This window comes from Lingula anatina, chromosome 3 (genome assembly GCF_051362555.1).
Source record: "Lingula anatina isolate TDL-2025a chromosome 3, LinAna3.0, whole genome shotgun sequence".
NCBI lineage: Eukaryota > Metazoa > Brachiopoda > Lingulata > Lingulida > Lingulidae > Lingula > Lingula anatina.
Window position 1 is genome coordinate 88611 of NC_141769.1, and position 19797 is coordinate 108407.

Here is a 19797-nt window from a genome sequence, read left to right on the forward strand (position 1 = left end):
ATGCATCAAAATATTTATACTTCTATTAGTACCAAGATCTATACGGTAAATCAACATGAATCCTCAAAGTGAATTTGCAGGAAAATGCAATCGGCAATCCTCGGCTAATTCCGCAAGCTCCATACCGTCATTGTCGACTGCAGAGACATCCGAGTAGTTCCGAGTGCGGAAAATGAGCTTTCTGCGCATGCGTATTATCACCACGTGGAAATATGGCCGCTTTGCCGTCAAATTCATCTCTAGCATTAACTTCAAAATACACAACAATTAAAGTCATAAAGAGAACGGGGGCCGTCGTTTTGGATTGGTTTGCCATTGATATAGTACATGGAGATATCACCTTTTTACAATTATATGAAAGGCTGACCGCGGCCAGCGATCATCGCCCGGAAAATTTCAGTGACATTCTGTCCAAAGCAGCACATACCAGGTTTTTTTTTGTAGGGAAAAAAGGGTCGACAAGAGCGTCGTGGTATTTGGTGGACTGAAGGTCGGACAGGCCACCCGATAGTTGGCTGCTACGTGTGAGTCGAAGTAGACAAAATGGCATCGACCAAAATTACCTTTTTTAGATTTGGTAGTAGGAAGCATAGGCCTATCTTTGCTTCATTTTTTTAACAATTCTGTGAAGTGTTCACAATGCTTTAATTTTCTGAGAGTACAAATAAAGACACTCTGTTTATTTGATATTTGTTTTATTGATTGCTATACCAACAGAATGCATGAAATATCCTTAAATAGATTTGGTAATATGCAGCATAGGCCTATATATTCATGACTTTTTACCTTTCTGCGAAGTAGGCCCTATTCACAGTGCTTTAATATTTTGAGAGCATGGATAAAGACATGCTGTTAGTTTGATACGTGTTTCTGTGGTAAATTAGTGTTTCCAGCTGTGTACTGAAAACATAACTTTTCTTAAGCAGATTTTTTTTTGGACTGTTTTTTTTTCGCCCGCTCGCACCGATTTTGGGGTCCCCAGAGGATGTCATCCATAAAAATAAAAAAGTGTGGCCTTACGGCCAACCTGGGCGAAGGCCTTCATTGGAATGATGTGAGTAGATGTTCACACTCACTGACCGCTAGGTAGTTGATCTACCTGACATTTATAAGAGGGTCCTGGCCGCTACACCACCTAGCGGTCAGTGAGTGTCAACATCTACTCACATCAGTCTGATAAAGGCCTTCGCCCAGGCTGGCCTAAGCTAACGGTACGAAGATATTTCGGCTGGGTGTTTGATAACTTTCATTTATGAACTTGGACAAATGCCTAATGACAGGTACGTATTTCCTTAAAGCTGTTTTGGATTCTGCGCCCTCTTTTATTAAATATTGTAGGCGGTGTTTAATCAGAAAAAAAACCAAGAAGACTAGTTGGTGGCTTATAACTTTACTTTGACTGCATTCCCACAGATTTTAGATCGGATCGATCTATCCCCGTGAGGAGTCTCACTAGATTACTGTCAGCTTAGCCGCTTAAATGTCTGTCCCGCCTACTAAAAGCTGTAAGGGGGTAATTAACTTCCGCGCGCGCTCGGCTGACAGCAATTTAGCGTGAACTCCAGGGAGTTAGGTCGATCTAGATGGATCGATCTAAATTTGTGGGAATGCAATCTTTGATGGCGTCTCTATGCATAAGCTCAATTGGTGTTTCACTTACAAATGACTCTGTTTAAAACTAATTGAATTCGGCTTGGATCCAGTTTTGTCCTCCGTCACTTTTAAAAGAACTTACAGGGTAAAATATGCATAAAGTTTGTGACGTAGGGATTGGGGTTTGGCTGCCGTTTCCGTGTGGTAGTCAAAAAAGTATAAAAAGAGACCGATCGCTCTTTAGGAGCACGTGTCCACTTATTCAATGACGTAAATAGCGCTTCACACACAGGCAGCTCCACGTACCCCGTGGTGTTGTTAGCTGTGGGGTTTAAATGAAGTCACGTTTGAAAGCAGAAATTAAAATATCTCAACATAGGCCTATCATCGGTTAAAAGTAAAAAACAACCGCAACTTAAAAACAAACTCGTTGATAACTTAATATTTGGTGGAGGGCCTATAAAATTTTTGAAACCCTAAAAATCAATTGATAACGTACTTTATCCACCCTAGATGTCCACCCTGGATGTCTAGTGACTATCGATGAACTCACTTATCGTTAAGCCTATATGATTCTCAAAACCAAAAGATAAAGTAAGCCCCTACTGGAAGATAAACCCAACGCGTGGCTTACTTTCAAAATTGGTATTTTACGTTGTTAGAAAGTTAATGTTTTCATTAATAAGCTGAAAGTTAATATTATCGCAATAAACGTGCGCGCATGCAGAGAAGTTGATGCACACTTTAGATCATGTATGAGTGAATCTAACTCAAATCCTATAAAATATACTACATAGTACATACGTAAGATGGAAAATTTTAAATTAAAAATATGTAAATACATTATGATATGTTAAGATTAATTCAAACTAAGAAGAAAGCATTTTTTATAACAACTAATCAGTTCGCACCACACATATTATGAAGATGTAACGTTGGGAAATAATATTGAAAAGTTAGGGCCTAACGTTAAAAAACTGTAGAATAAGGAGGCTTGTCTTGTGCAGCAGCGCCATCTACAGTAGATGCGTAATTTAAGACCACTTCCTGTTTCCTTCTTTCACCCATTTCATATCCCATCGGCCGATTTTGAAAACATAGAAGAAAAGTGACTTAAATTCGCCAAAGTGTGTTATGGCAGAAGGCGAAACGTCTGGACAGACTGTAGCCGTCACTCAGACAGTCACGGACACGGGGGCCAAGGTAAGAGTGGTGTTGTCAAGGGGGTTGAACTCCACAAGACGAAAGTACTCAGTACGGTACAGACGGTACAGTATGCTGAGCTTACTTATGACCCGAATTTGACGATTTTTGTGCGCATCGAAACTGGGACATTCGTCAGCTCAGCATCTGTGTTATATATTTCATTGGCAAGGTATGTTACTATTCGTTTTAAATTTTAAGTGTAATTATGTGAAAAAGACGAAATGCTGGAGTTATTAATAAACTCAGTGTACTTTTGTCATTGGGGAGTTCACCCCAGGGCCCCTTGGATATTTAATCTTTGTCCGGTTAATATTATACCGGTAATGCTGTATTGTACTGGGCACAATCTGTATGCATCATAATTGGAATTGACCACAGTGATTACAGCAAGATTAAAAGAGGTGTAAGGCAAGGGGGTAATATTACCCCCCCCCCCCCCCCCCCCCACCGATCTTTTTAACATATGGAGTGATCATAAGAAAATAAACCAATAAGAAAAATATGCTGTTCGAGGCAGGGACATCAGAAACATGAGATATGCTGATGTTAGGGCTTCCAGCACAAGATTGCAAGAGAAACCACAGGCACTATTAAATAAATAGAGATGAAAGCAGACAAATGGGCCATTCAATAAATTGCAAGAAAACCAAATGCATAGTTTTTAGTAAGAAAAAGCAACACCCCTACCTATGAATTGGAAGATGGCAACAATATGTGAGACAGAAATCAGTAAAAACTAAAAGAAGAATGGACAAAGCATTTGTTTCAGAAAATGTATAAGATACTCAAAGATGGGGAAATGAAGTTGAAAAAAAATTCAGAGTGCTATTATTCTGTAGTGACCTATGACAGTGAGTGCTGGAATATATCCAATGCAACAGTAGAAAGATTGCAGGCTGTAGAAATGGGATTCATGAAGATGATGCTAAGAATAATGTGGATTGAATATATCAACAATGTTCAAATAAGTCCTAGAAAGAACTGGGAGGGAAAGAAGTTTGCTTAGAACAATAAGAAAGAGACATTTGGATTTATGGGGCTTAAAGAAATTTTCAGTTTATATGAAATATGGAATAAGATATAACTCCATGTCCTTAATAATATATCAGTGGGGGTATAGATATATCTTAATTTTTGTTAATTCTTTTGCTTAGCTTTAATATTGTGAACTGGCAGACATGGGTGGTTATAATATATATGAGTGTTGTGTGCAATAGTTCAAGTACAAAGTATAAAAAAAAAATATTGCTTTCTTTTTACATATTTATTTATTTTATAATAGAGCCCTTCACTGGTATTGAAGTTGAAGAAACCAAAGAATGACAAGAAAGTGAAATGGACAACAGGGACAGTGGACAATGAACATATGGGAAAGAAAAAATCCAAATGTAAGTAATAACTGCAACATAGTCAATGAACATATGGGAAAGAAAAAATCCAAATGTAAGTAATAACTGCAACATAGTCAATGAACATATGGGAAAGAAAAAGATCCAAATGTAAGTAATAACTGCAACATAGACAATGAACATATGGGAAAGAAAAAATCCAAATGTAAGTAATAACTGCAACATAAACAATGAACATATGGGAAAGAAAAAATCCAAATGTAAGTAATAACTGCAACATAGTCAATGAACATATGGGAAAGAAAAAATACAAATGTAATTAATAACTGCAACATAAACAGTGAACACTCAGTATTTGAACAACTAACCACTGGCTTAATACAGGTCAAGAAAATTTATTTTCATCCCTTAGGACAAAAGACTCCATCACCCTATGGGCTCCTGTTAAACATTGTAGCAAACATGTTCTCTGTGTCTTAATGTGACGTCAAATGGTCTTCACCTAAACCTCTGTTAAGTCTGTGTTAAATGTTAAGCTCAAAACTTGTTAGTCTTAATTTACCAATTCAGGTTAAATGTTTTAAACATGGCATATTTTAGTCATAATATGGATATTTATCATGGAGCTAGAACTTTAAAGACAACACTTTGGTACTTTGCCTAGCACCATATAAAATATTTCAGTATACTACTAACAGGAATGATTTACATTCATTTTCTCATCTCCATGTTCAGGTTGTTGCATTTATGAAAAGCCAAAAATATTTGGGGAAGATTCCTCCTCTGATTCCGACTCAGACGGTGAATGTGATCATTGCAGAGGCCACACTCCAAAGGACTTCACACAAAAAGGAGGTTAGGATTTGAAATTGTCTGCATATTGTACCATAGTCCATGCAGCTCAACCAATTAGAACAGTCTACATATATCATTTCAAAATCCATACATCTCAGCCAATTAATTGGACCATTTTATTTAGTTACATGGAAATATGGTTTGTTTAAGAAGTATATGAAAATTCAAATAGAGAACACTGTACGATAACAACAAAAGAAAAGTTTTAATTATTGGTCATGCTATATCATGTAGGTGTTTTCAAGTTCCCTTTTGTTATAATTATCAAAGTTTTTGCTTTGTTTTCAGACCCAGGAGACACTTAGCCAGGAAACCATAACAACAGTGAAGGGGTGTGGCCTGTCTGTCGATTGAACAGTGGGCATGGCCTGTCTGTTGATTGAAAAGTGGGTGTGGCCTGTCTGCAGATTCAATAGTGGGTGTGGCCTGTCTGTTGATATCAACTTGCTGTATCTCATTTTGTATATATTACATAGAAGTACGTTGAGGTGAATTGTACATAAAAAGTCTGCAGATTATATGACTGCTTTATGAAGAACAAGTACTTTATTGGTTTGATATTAAAATTTAAATGGTTTCATAGAGTTTGAGACAGGATGTGTGCTGTATATCAGGGAAAAAATCTTGCTATACTAGTTTAAAATGTCCACTGTGTTGTCAGCAGGAAATCATTTCACCAGTTAAAGATATCTACTGTGTTAATTACAGCTGGCTTCATTGTCCAGAGCTGCGGCAGATTTGTGATTGGCTGATTTGGTACTGTACTCTTCAAAGTCTCTTTAAAACACGATTGCTTACTGCTCACCAAACATAACTTTTTGCAGGTGTAGAATCTCATAAGAGCTTTAAGTGCAGTGAATGAAGTGCTATAATAACTATTACACACCAAATTGTTAGAGATTGACTATTACACACCAAAACAATTGCAAACATGTATATAATTTGTAAATATCATTGGAAAAAAAGGGGTTAGAGGTAAAAGTTTGGAAACAATTGTCATATAAACAGTTGATTACTTTTCATCATATGTCATAGTTTGCAGATACATTTCATCTGATAAAATTACAAAATCTTGTAAAAAAATGTTTAAAGTGTTATCTGTTGAATTTATTTTTAATGGATGAACATAGTATCAGCTGCCCTCCTTTGACTGTATTTTGAAGAATCTTTCATTTAAAACTTGTGTTTAAAAGGATCTCAGCTGACACATGTACTTCTGTTAATTTATTATTATTATTATTATTTATTTATTTTTTGTAAATAAGCCTATTGTAATGGATGTAATCAGTGAATAAAAGTAAAAACTGGATGTTACATATATTTGAGTATTGGATATTTCTTCATCAGTCTGTCCTTACATCCACACACATATATGTACATGCCTGAACATATAAATCAGCGTTTGAACTGATGATTTTTGCAACCATTCCACTGCAGGAAAAATAATGGATCAACAAAAATTTGAATAAAGATGTGGTGGCACTTGGAAAATTATGCCAAGCAGGGCCGTAGCCGGAGTAAAATGCCAGGGGGGGGCAGTAAGCGGACACGAGGGGGCTTCGCCCCCGACGGGGGAGGGTGTGGGAGGGGGTGTCACCCTCCCAGGGTGTGGAAAATTTTTAAAAACTGTATGTATAATACTGCATTCTGGCGCATTTTAACTGTTATTTATTGCTCAATCAGAATTATTATTTTTTTTTTACCTTTGCGATTATTTTTTTTTTGCACCTCAAATCCCAGGGGGGGCAGCTGCCCCCCCGGAGGCTACGGCCATTCCAAGTTATTTCCCATTTTAATCTGTGCCACGTGCATGTGTGCATCAAATAAAGTTTTGATTATGAGGATTCCCCACCTAAAGGGTGGTGATACAAGCAGTTGGATGAGCAATTCATCAACAATTTAGTAATTCATTAATTTATTTTATTTATTTATTTATTTATTTTCTTGCTTTCCAGTCCAGGAGAGGGTAACTTGATGTTGACAATGTAATGAAGGTAGTGAGTCTGATCATGAATTTATCTGATCAACATGATTGCGTTGCTTTTCAAAAATGAATCTTCAGCTAAAATATACCATCCATGCATTTGTGAGATACTAGTATGATGATTTGTGAGGCGTATTTTTCAAAAGGCAAAGAAAAAAGAATTTCAAAGTAACCAGGAATCCTTAGGCCTGCTAAACTGTCCTGTGTGACCTCTGTCAGTGTCCTGTGTGACCTCTGTCAGTGTCCTGTGTGACCTGTCAGTGTCCTGTGTGACCTCTGTCAGTGTCCTGTGTGACCTGTCAGTGTCCTTTGTGGCCTCTGTCAGTGTCCTGTGTGACCTCTGTCAGTGTCCTGTGTGGCCTCTGTCAGTGTCCTTTGTGGCCCCTGCCAGTGTCCTGTTTTACCTCTGTCAGTGTCCTTTGTGGCCTCTGTCAGTGTCCTGTGTGACCTCTGTCAGTGTCCTGTGTGGCCTCTGTCAGTGTCCTTTGTGACCCCTGTCAGTGTCCTGTGTGACCTGTCAGTGTCCTTTGTGGCCCCTGCCAGTGTCCTGTTTTACCTCTGTCACTGTCCCGTGTGACCTCTGGCAGTGTCCCGTGTGGCCTCTGACAGTGTCCCGTGTGGCCTCTGACAGTATCCTTTACTGTGTGACAGCCAGCCAAAACAGAAAGGCAGCCTTTGTTTGTAAACAGCAAACTCCATGGCATAGATTGTCTTTGTAAAATGCCAGATAGGCAGCATATTTCTTCTCTGAGCAACTGTGACACCTAGGATGATGTCCACTGATATCACTAACTCAATATCGGCTGGTGTGCAGAAGTTGAAATTGTCATGAAATAAGTTACATTTGAAAAAAAAAAAAAAAAGGACACTGCTTACAGCTTTACATCATGTTTTATTTTGGCAAATAACATAAACACCTTTACTGCGCGAGCTCCGTAGTATCGCTGGTAAGCATTTTACCCACTAGGATGCCAAGACAGTCTCTTTCGCTGCTGGGATAACAAGTAAGGCTTGTCTCGTCAACTCAATTTAATAATGTTCTCACCTGCACAGATCACGTGTGTGAAAATATTTGAATTGAATATGTATCATAAGAACGAGAAATAAATTCCGGTAAGTTAAATGATAACATATTCAACGTTAACTAGTGCTGAGTAATTTCAGCCTAGCTCTTTCATCTCTGACAACGTAGCCTTGACGTTTTTTTTTATGTCGCTACTAATTGTACTATGTAATACTACAGTTTGAGAAAAAAGTGCGTGCCAGAGGTTGAAAAGACAGACTGTAATAGTGTATGTACATGTAGATTAATTTAGTATTCCTGCAACCTTTCATGCGTCCACTGTGCCATAAACGTTATTTTTAAAATTATTTTTTTTTTATTGACGTTAGTACCATTTCGTTCTTAGCACTAAAAGTATATCTGATCCAGTGTCATACTGTAATCTGTACACCCCCTCCATCACAGCCCCTGCCCGGTCAGTCCACACCATGAGATGACCACAAAGAGGAACATCACCAGACTGGTGAGGTACATAGAGGAGGACAGGGTACACAGGCTGAAGTCTTATGTGAAGAAACACAGTAACATAGATGTCAGCACAATACGGCTGGACCATGACAGGACTTTGCTCCACCTGGCTTGCCTGGGGGGCCACGATGCTTGTATTAGGTACTGTAGGAATGTGTGTGTGTGTATGTGTGTGTGTGACCACAATGCCTGCATAAGTGCTATAGGGATGGGTGCGTGTGTGCGTGTGCATGCATGTGTGTGTATCTGGGAGACCAAGTTGTATTTGGTACTGTAGATATGAATGTTTGCAATATTTTGTGTTTTAAAGAGGTGAATTAAGATATATGTGTATATATATATTGTTTAACATGCAGGTTATGTTCTCATCTTGTGAAAATGAAGTTATCAGAATCTTTTGTTTAACATGCAGGTTATGTTCTCATCTTGTGAAAATGAAGTTATCAGAATCTTTTGTTTAACATGCAGGTTATGTTCTCATCTTGTGAAAATGAAGTTATCAGAATCTTTTGTTTAACATGCAGGTTATGGTCTCATCTTGTGAAAATGAAGTTATCAGAATCTTTTGTTTAACATGCAGGTTATGTTCTCATCTTGTGAAAATGAAGTTATCAGAATCTTTTGTTTAACATGCAGGTTATGTTCTCATCTTGTGAAAATGAAGTTATCAGAATCTTTTGTTTAACATGCAGGTTATGTTCTCATCTTGTGAAAATGAAGTTATCAGAATCTTTTGTTTAACATGCAGGTTATGGTCTCATCTTGTGAAAATGAAGTTATCAGAATCTTTTGTTGCAAGGAGGAAACTACAGGGTCTAAAGAGGTAGATAGTGTTGCTTAATGAGACCATATCAATTTTCAGGTTTTTATTGAAGAAAGGGGTGGATCCCTTGCTATGTGATGCAGATGGAAACCTGGGGATTCACCTTGCTGCTATTTATGCCACAAAAACAGGGAATTCATATGGTAAGTCTAGGCATGATGATCTCACTACTGATAATCACTCTTATCATTGTTTTAGAAAGAATTAAAAAAACCTTTTTTGTTTGAAAGTATTTTGATTAACTTGTATTGTTTAGTTTTAATAACTTGTATATTAGTTTTTAATTTATTTGTGTAGTTTTAAGTTTTAATGTACATATTTGAACAGCGCTGAGTTGCATGTGTAATGCAGTTTTAAGAAATGAATTATTTTTATTCTTATATTAATTTGCAAAGAAAAGAAAATCATAACTCAAGTATATTGACTTATTTACATTAATTAGGTTTGGTATTCTAAACATTTCAGTGTATACAGACCTTGTACTTCCACTGATCAAGGCATGTTCACATTCACTAGATGTGGCCAACAACAGAGGCGTCACAGCCAGAGAGCTGTTAGTTGATGTGAAAACACGGCTAAGACACCATGTAACCCAGGTATAGTAGTTCATAGGCTAAGACACCATGTAACCCAGGTACAGTAGTTCATAGGCTAAGACACCATGTAACCCAGGTACAGTAGTTCATAGGCTAAGACACCATGTAACCCAGGTACAGTAGTTCATAGGCTAAGACACCATGTAGCCCAGGTACAGCAGTTCATAGGCTAAGACACCATGTAACCCAGGTACAGTAGTTCATAGGCTAAGACACCATGTAGCCCAGGTACAGCAGTTCATAGGCTAAGACACCATGTAACCCAGGTACAGTAGTTCATAGGCTAAGACACCATGTAGCCCAGGTGCAGCAGTTCATAGGCTAAGACACCATGTAACCCAGGTGCAGCAGTTCATAGGCTAAGACACCATGTAACCCAGGTACAGCAGTTCATAGGCTAAGACACCATGTAGCCCAGGTACAGCAGTTCATAGGCTAAGACACCATGTAACCCAGGTGCAGTAGTTCATAGGCTAAGACACCATGTAGCCCAGGTGCAGCAGTTCATAGGCTAAGACACCATGTAGCCCAGGTACAGCAGTTCATAGGCTAAGACACCATGTAACCCAGGTACAGTAGTTCATAGGCTAAGACACCATGTAGCCCAGGTACAGCAGTTCATAGGCTAAGACACCATGTAACCCAGGTACAGTAGTTCATAGGCTAAGACACCATGTAGCCCAGGTGCAGCAGTTCATAGGCTAAGACACCATGTAACCCAGGTGCAGCAGTTCATAGGCTAAGACACCATGTAACCCAGGTACAGCAGTTCATAGGCTAAGACACCATGTAGCCCAGGTACAGCAGTTCATAGGCTAAGACACCATGTAACCCAGGTGCAGTAGTTCATAGGCTAAGACACCATGTAGCCCAGGTGCAGCAGTTCATAGGCTAAGACACCATGTAACCCAGGTACAGCAGTTCATAGGCTAAGACACCATGTAGCCCAGGTACAGCAGTTCATAGGCTAAGACACCATGTAACCCAGGTGCAGTAGTTCATAGGCTAAGACACCATGTAGCCCAGGTGCAGCAGTTCATAGGCTAAGACACCATGTAACCCAGGTACAGTAGTTCATAGGCTAAGACACCATGTAACCCAGGTACAGTAGTTCATAGGCTAAGACACCATGTAACCCAGGTACAGTAGTTCATAGGCTAAGACACCATGTAGCCCAGGTACAGTAGTTCATAGGCTAAGACACCATGTAACCCAGGTAACGACAGAAAACATCAGATAGCTGACAATGTAAACTTGAAAATCTGACCGTCTTCCAGAAGACCCAGAAGACGGCCTAAATCCGCCCCTGATGTAGCCCAGGTACAGCAGTTCATAGGCTAAGACACCATGTAACCCAGGTACAGCAGTTCATAGGCTAAGACACCATGTAACCCAGGTACAGTAGTTCATAGGCTAAGACACCATGTAACCCAGGTGCAGTAGTTCATAGGCTAAGACACCATGTAGCCCAGGTACAGTAGTTCATAGGCTAAGACACCATGTAACCCAGGTACAGTAGTTCATAGGCTAAGACACCATGTAACCCAGGTACAGCAGTTCATAGGCTAAGACACCATGTAACCCAGGTACAGCAGTTCATAGGCTAAGACACCATGTAACCCAGGTGCAGTAGTTCATAGGCTAAGACACCATGTAACCCAGGTACAGTAGGCTGAGATGCCTTCATAATCTTTTATATGTTGAATCATACGCTAACTGGGTCAGTAATGATCAATTTGAAAGTAATGTATTATTAATAGGTTTTGCATACCTTGTCAGAATTATGTTAATTATAAATAAATTAATGCCCAAGACTTGTGATAATTTGACTGTTTATCAAAATGAGAGTACAAGGCAGCAAAGCTGTCAAATGTACAGACAAAAAACAGAAAATAAAGATGCAAAATAGGTCATTTTGTCAATTTTGATGCAATAATAAATAATGCTTATAATAGCACTGTCAGTCAACACTGAATTTTAATCATGCACAACAGGTAAAATGGTCAATAACATGAGCGGACCCAGAGATATTTTCTGACAGTATTCCAAAGTATCTATTTTGATCCATCCTCCATTTCGATGGTCTTCCAACAGAAGAAAAAATAGATACCAGGCAATATAAACTTAATAACCTGACTGTCTTCCGGAAGTCCCAGAAGATGGTCTCAATCTACCCTTTCAATAAGATTACAGTTTCAGGACCATGAGAGTTCAAATTCACATGATGTAAGTATCAATATTTGAAAAATGATGACAGTGCATAAAATAATATTACATAAGTAACATAATGTTTAAAGACATAAAAAACAATACAACTGCTTATGTGGAAAAACAGAAATGTCAGAGTCTCAGGCGGATGAGAGTTTAAAGTCACAAATGCAAGTGTTTGAGAAAAAATTATAAAGGAAAACAACAAAACTAGAAAAGCACTCCGAGAGTGCAGACCTCTGCCAAGGTAGCAATTGTTGATTATTATTGATTTTTGTCCTCTTTGGCCCACTTCTGACAGTTCCTGAAAATTTCAGCAAAATCGGTCCATAACTTTTTGAGTTATGTTGATGACAAACAGGGGTGAAAATATAACCTCCTTGGCAGAGGTAAATATAATTCCAATGAAGCTGTTATTCAAACTTTTAATCTTTCAGTTTGACATATATATATATATATATATATATATATATATATATATATATATAAAACTTATTTGCAATATTAAACAAAATTTACCTGCATAATTATCACTGCTTCCTTATTATTAATCTAGCAGAGAGCTTAACCTATGGGAGTTTACAGGGAAATATCAACAAGTGTGCTTTATGTAATCTCAAATCACAAGTGTGCTTTATGTAGCCTATCAATTAGGCAAATTACTTTATAACTGAAATTAGCGAAGTGATACCCAAGGGAAATTTATAGACTGACCCTCTCAAAGGTCTTTCAGGCCCATAAGTCACAACTTAAGAAGAGCACAAAACAATAATGCACAAAATAGGAGACTACCACTTCTGATGCAATAATACATTATGTTTAACTGCACAGTCAACATCAAATTTTAATTTTGCACAACAGGTAACACCGATGAGAGTAAAAGCATAAGGCTTCAGGCCCATCAGAGTTCAAGTTTATACTTAGAAAGTGCCAGAATGAGAAAAATGAAATTTCACACAAAATTGCATTAAATTCATTAATAAATGATAACCCAATTGACCTGGCTTTCTAATTTGAACTGCATGCCAATCCTAAAAATCATACTCTTAAGTTAAATATAATAATAAATAACACAGTTTTCTTTTCATAATGTTTGCAGTAGCAGTGCAAAAAGATTATTGTCAATTTTGATGTAACATTACATAATAAATTATAGAATAATTATCACCAATTTTTGATTATTGACTATAAATAGCATGAACATGTAGAAAATTTGATTACCATCCGGCTTCATGTCCATGGGAGCTCCGAGTCCCACAATGAATATGCCAAAAAGATAATGAATATTTCACTAAAATGAATAACTTCCAGAAAAAGAAGCCCATTAGACTGCTTTTCCAACTTGGGCTGCATTTTAGTCCTGTGTTTCTTTTTTGAAAGTTTGACAATCATAAAGAACACGGTTTTCCCATCATGGTCATCATGGCAGATGTGGATGATTGAATCTGACAAACTGCAATGATATGAGTTTATTTCCGTTTTGGACACTTGATTACACAATACATGATAACAAGTTTACCATCATTTTTACATAATCAACTAACAATGTTGTAAAGATGCAGGAAATATCAAACACACACTTTTACGTATCTTATTAGTTCAATAATGAGACTGTTAACATGCCTAAGAATTGAATCTGAGGAAATTTGAAACAAGGCAGCAAAGCTGTCAAATGTACAGACAAATAACAGAAAATAAAGATGCAAATAAGTGAAAAATTAAATTTTCACAAAAAACTGTTAAATTGCCAGAAAAATTTACCAAACAGACTGCGTTGCCTATTGAAGCTGTATGTTAGACCCATGTTTCTTTCCTGTAAGTTTGAGAACAGTAAGTGACATGATTTCCCTTAAATGGTCATCATAGGAGCAGTGCCCAAAATAGGGGTTTCTTCAAATTTTGATGCAACATTACATAATGTTTAACAGCATAATGACAATCAAATGTTATTAATAAAATATTAGTAACATGGACATTCAGAAAATGTGACAAGCAAAAGTCTTCAAGATCATGGAACTTTAAAGTCACACCTTGAAAATGCCAATATGTGAAAAATTAAATTTTCACAAAAAACTGTTTAACTGCAAAAAAAAAAAAAAAAAAAAAAAAAAAAAAAAAAAAAAAAAACAAAAAAAACAAACAGACTGCATTGCCTACTGAAGCTGTATTTTAGTCCCATGTTTCTATCCTATAAGTTTGAAAACAGTAAGTGACATGATTTTCCTTAAATGGTCATCATGGAAGCAGTGCCCAAAATGGGGGTTTCTTCAAATTTTGATGCAATATTACATAATGTTTAACAGCTTAATGACCATCAATTTTTAATTATAAAATATTTGTATCACAGATATTCAGAAAATGTGACTAGCAAAGGTCTTCAGGCCCATGGAACTTCAAAGTCACGCCTTGATAATGCCAAAATGTAAACAAGACAGCACTGTTCTGAAATGGGTTTATTTCCATTTTTAACACTTTTTTAAGTAAAAAAAAATACACATTTTACTGCCATTTTTATATGTCCAACTAAGAAAATTGATGAGATGGGAAAAGTATCAATAGAACAGTGTTAAATGTCCAATTTCCTCCATTCTGAGATTCTGAACATAGTGGATGATTGAATCTGACAAACTGCAATGATATGAGTTTATTTCCATTTTTGACACTTTATTACACAATACATGATAACAAGTTTACCATGTTTTTTACATAATCAACTAACAATATTGTAAAGATGCAGGAAATATCAAACAAACACTTTTAGGCATCTTATTAGTTAAATAATGAGACTGTTAACATGCCTAATAATTGAATCTGAGGAAATGTGAAAAAACAGTATAACTTCTTAAGTAATGGCCCGATTATGCTTATTTTCGAACTCAACCTGCATTTTAGTAAGATTGACCACTCCTGTGAGTATAATTACAATTGGCCAATCCGTTTTTCTTATATTGTGTTATCAGTGTTGCATTTATATTGAAAATAGTGAAAAAACTGCATAAATTACCTAAAAGTGACCCGATCATGCTGATTTTCGAACTTGACCTGCGTATTATGAATATTCATCAGTTCTGTAAGTTTCAAGTCAAAAGGTAAAATGGTTTTCCACTTATCGTGTTATCGGTTCTGCATATATGCTGAAAAAAGTGAAAAAACAGCATAAATTCCCTAAAAGTGACCCGATCATGCTGATTTTCGAACTTGACCTGCGTATTATGAATATTCATCAGTTCTGTAAGTTTCAAGTCAAAAGGTAAAATGGTTTTCCACTTATCGTGTTATCGGTGCTGCATACATGCTGAAAAAAGTGAAAAAACAGCATAAATTCCCTAAAAGTAACCCGATCATGCTGATTTTCGAACTTGACCTGCGTATTATGAATATTCATCAGTTCTGTAAGTTTCAAGCCAAAAGGTAAAATGGTTTTCCACTTATCGTGTTATCGGTGCTGCATATATGCTGAAAAAAGTGAAAAAACAGCATAAATTCCCTAAAAATGACCCGATCATGCTGATTTTCGAACTTGACCTGCGTATTATGAATATTCATCAGTTCTGCAAGTTTCAAGTCAAAAGGTAAAATGGTTTTCCACTTATCGTGTTATCGGTAAAAGTGCACGGCGACGGCGACGGCGACGACGGCGACGACAGCGACGACGGCGACGACAGACGCAGATGATGGCTATATGTACAGACACATCTGTGTCTGTACATAAAAACAGTACAACTTCTAAAATAATGGCCCGATAACACTGATTTTCGAACTCAACCTGCATTTTTGTAAGATTGACCACTCCTGTGAGTATAATGACAATTGGCTAAGCTGTTTTTCTTATATTGTGTTATTAATGTTGCATATATGTTGAAAAAAGTGAAAAAAACAGCATAAAAAAATTAAAAGAAAATGTAAAATAAAACATAACAAAAAATACCAATAAAGCTGCTATTCAAACTTTTAATCTAGCCGTACAATTACTAACATGATATGAATAACCCTATTGAGTTTGAGAATAATAAGGCACTGTTATTCATCTTTAACATTAATGTAAGCGTTACACAAATTTTTTTTTGTAAACTTATTTTCCATATTAAATAACATTTACCTGCATAATAATCATCGATTCCTAATTATGTGACACAGTTAAGAAAGCTAAACCGATGGGACTTTACAATGAAATCTCAATGTGTGTTTATGTAATCTCATTTAATACCCACTTGAAAATTAATTAAGCAAATTATTTTATAACCCTGAAATAACTTGAAAATCAATTAAGCAAATTATTTTATAACCCTGAATTAACTGCCTACTATCCATATACATTTATTGCACCAAATAGCACTGTACTGCATTGCTTTCAAAACAGAAAACAATTACGATGGTTTTCCAACACAAGCTGCACTTCACTCTTTTCAGTAAGGTTGATTATCATAAGTAACATGGTTTTCCCTTAATCGCTATCCTGGCAGCAGTGTCCAAAATAGGGTTTTCTTTAACTTTCATGCAATATAACATAATACTTAACAGCATAATGACCATCAAATTTTTTATAAAAAAATAAAAGTATCATGGATATTCAGAAAATGTGATATGGAAAGGTCTCCAAGGACATGGAAGTTAGGGTCACACTTTCAAAATGCCAAAATGTTAACAAGAGATAACTGTACTGAAATGATTTTCTTTCCATTTTCAACACCTTTTTTACATAAAACCATCATCAATTAACTGTCATTTTTAAATGATCAACTAGGAAAATTGTTGACATAGGAAAAATATCAATAGAACAATTTATAATGTCCAATTAGCTCCATTTGGAGATTCTGAACATAGTGAATGATTGAATCTGACGAACTGCAATGATGAGTTCCTTTCCATTTTTGATACTTTATTACACAATGCAGGATAATAGGTTTACCGTCATTTTTATATAATCAACTAACAATATTGTTAAGAAGCAGAAAATGTTAAAACAACACTTTAACATATCCAATTAGTACCGTTATGAGACTGTTAACATGCTTAAGAATTAAATCTGAAGAAAAACCACTTATATACAAAAAGGCTAATAACTTCATCAAAACTTAACTGATCAAGCTTATTTTCAAACTTGATCTGTATAGTGCTGAAAAAATTGAAAAAAAAAAAAAAAACAGGATAACTTCCATAAAAATTGCCCGATCTTGCTGATTTTCAAACTTGACCTGCGTATTATGAATATTCATTAGTTCTGTAAGTTTCAAGCCAAATGAAAAAACAGTTTTCCACTTATTGTGTTATCAGTGCTGCATATATGCTGAAAAAAGTGAAAAAAACAGCATAAATTCCCTAACAATAATCGAATCATGCTGATTTTCGAACTTGACTTGTGTATTATGAATATTTATCAGTTCTACAAGTTTCAAGCCAAAAGGTAAATTGGTTTTCCACTTATGGTGTTATCGGTGCTGCATATATGCTGAAAAATAGTTAAAAAACAGCATAAATTCCCTAAAAATGACCCAATCATGCTGATTTTCGAACTTGACCTGTGTATTATGAATATTAATCAGTTTTGTAAGTTTCAAGCCAAAAGGTAGGATGGTTTTCCACTTATCGTGTTATCGGGGTTGCATATATGCTGAAAAAAGTGAAAAAAACAGCATAAATTCCCTAAAAATGACCCGATCATGCTGATTTTCGAACTTGACCTGCGTATTATGAATATTCATCAGTTCTGTAACTTTCAAGCCAAAAGGTAAAATGGTTTTTCACTTATCGTGTTATCGGTGCTGCATATATGCTGAAAAAAGTGAAAAAACAGCATAAATTCCCTAAAAGTGACCCGATCATGCTGATTTTCGAACTTGACCTGCGTATTATGAATATTCATCAGTTTTGTAAGTTTCAAGTCAAAAGGTAAAATGGTTTTCCACTTATCGTGTTATCAGTGCTGCATATATGCTGAAAAAAGTGAAAAAACAGCATAAATTCCCTAAAAGTGACCCGATCATGCTGATTTTCGAACTTGACCTGCGTATTATGAATATTCATCAGTTCTGTAAGTTTCATACCAAAAGAAAAAACAGTTTTCCATTTATCGTGTTATCGGTAAAAGTGCACGGCGACGGCGACGACGGCAACGACGGCGACGACAGACGCAGATGATGGCTATATGTACAGACACATCTGTGTCTGTACATAAAAAAGGATTCCATATTATATATATATATATATATATATATATATATATTTCTTTTAGATAACCTGGCACTTATGAACGGAGGCATGCCACATCATTTTAAGTAAAATATCAATGGTTTACATTGCAGACTGTTCCTGAAGCTTCAGAGGAGACACCAGAGGAAAACTGGACTGACAAGTTGTTTTCAGAGCTGCAGGATGACTTGGAAGAGAGATATGAATATGGTATGGGGACTTGCATGGTTTAGAGGACCTTATCTTTGGGAATTATTGTTTGGGAAAAATAAAGAAGATTTAATTTTTTTTTTTTGGGGGGGGGGGGTTGAAGAGAATACATACTTGTTTTCTCTGAAAGTGTTTTCTTTATTTAAAGAATTACCAAACCAGTGAATTGATGAGATTATCAGATGGTGAAAAAGTAGTTTATATTAGTACTAGAGAAAAGACCCTTCTTTATTGTAATTGATCATTTTTTTGTTCCAATAAGTCTTCTATGCTCCTTTGATTTTTATTTTTAGTAAGGACATAATCATATACCAGAGGTCTTGTTTGACGTTTCAGATTTTTACCATGATTCTCACCAACCACGTGAGTCTTATGAGGAGTGGAGCAGACGGATGGCTAAGGAGAAATTTAGTAAAGAACAGCATTACCATGGGGCGGACAGGAAACGAAAAACCAAAGATGAAGAGGAGACAGAAAAGGAGAAGCAAAAGAAATTTCAAAGAAAACTAGAACAAGAACATGAGGAATACCTGAAACTAGGTCAGAGAAAAGAAGAAGAGGTGATACAAGAAAAGAGACAGAAATATGAAGAACAGTGCCTGGAATTCTTCTCTGGAAACTCCAGCAGTCAGATAAGATATCGGGACATTCCTTGGCCTGATAAGACAGATGTGTGGAGAGGGGCGGAGATAGTGACTGGGGGAGAGAACAAGGGGGATCCCACCATCTTCAAGAAGTACCTCAGGGAGCAGAGAGTCAGGTGGCACCCAGACAAATTTCTACAGAAATGTGGACACCGGTTAAAGCAGGATGAGAGGGAGAAAATCCTGGAGAAAATTAAAGAAATTTCCCAGACATTAAATAAATTGTGTGAGGACATTGAAGCCAAGACAAGCTGATACCTCAGATATGTGTATAATGTCTTTTATGAATTGAAATACCTTAATAAAATTTTGTCACATTGAGTCAGATACAATTACAATGTTATTTCCATTATAGATATACCAAAAAACAATTGCAAGTAGAGACAAGGTAGCTCTGAAAGTTTCAGCACTTCTTCAGGGGTGAGCAAGTTTTACACTACATACACAGTATGTAGACAAACTGCCAACAGGATTTTTTAAAACAATAATAAATGACCTGAACATGTACAATTTTAGTGCGACTTGAAAAGTGCTCCTCAGTCAGATTTTTCTAAACAAAAATCATGGGGTCAAAACAAACATACAAATAACCACAGGAACTTGCAAATT

The 19797-nt window shown here is 36.4% G+C and overlaps 2 protein-coding genes across 6 annotated transcripts; both read left to right on the plus strand.

The window, feature by feature from the left end:
• The first annotated feature begins 1157 nt into the window (after nt 1-1157).
• LOC106169134 (NF-kappa-B inhibitor-like protein 1) lies at nt 1158-19509 on the plus strand. Of its 5 annotated transcripts, none has more exons than XM_013548493.2 (6): nt 1158-1280; nt 8456-8659; nt 9381-9484; nt 9807-9937; nt 18448-18544; nt 18881-19509. In XM_013548493.2, the coding sequence occupies exons 1-6, from the start codon at nt 1267-1269 to the stop codon at nt 19441-19443; spliced, it is 1113 nt and encodes a 370-aa protein (XP_013403947.2). In that variant the 5' UTR covers nt 1158-1266; the 3' UTR covers nt 19444-19509. The 5 variants fall into 5 exon arrangements, with proteins under 5 accessions (XP_013403947.2, XP_013403951.2, XP_013403950.2 ...); XM_013548497.2 differs by lacking the exon at nt 1158-1280 and adding an exon at nt 7554-7991; XM_013548496.3 differs by lacking the exon at nt 1158-1280 and adding an exon at nt 7556-8100.
• LOC106169136 (E3 ubiquitin-protein ligase PPP1R11) lies at nt 2609-6312 on the plus strand. The gene is made up of 4 exons (XM_087007947.1): nt 2609-2796; nt 4082-4187; nt 4884-5003; nt 5292-6312. Exons 1-4 carry the CDS (start codon nt 2728-2730, stop codon nt 5306-5308), a joined length of 312 nt encoding a protein of 103 aa, XP_086864073.1. The 5' UTR covers nt 2609-2727; the 3' UTR covers nt 5309-6312.
• Nucleotides 19510-19797: the final 288 nt, after the last annotated feature.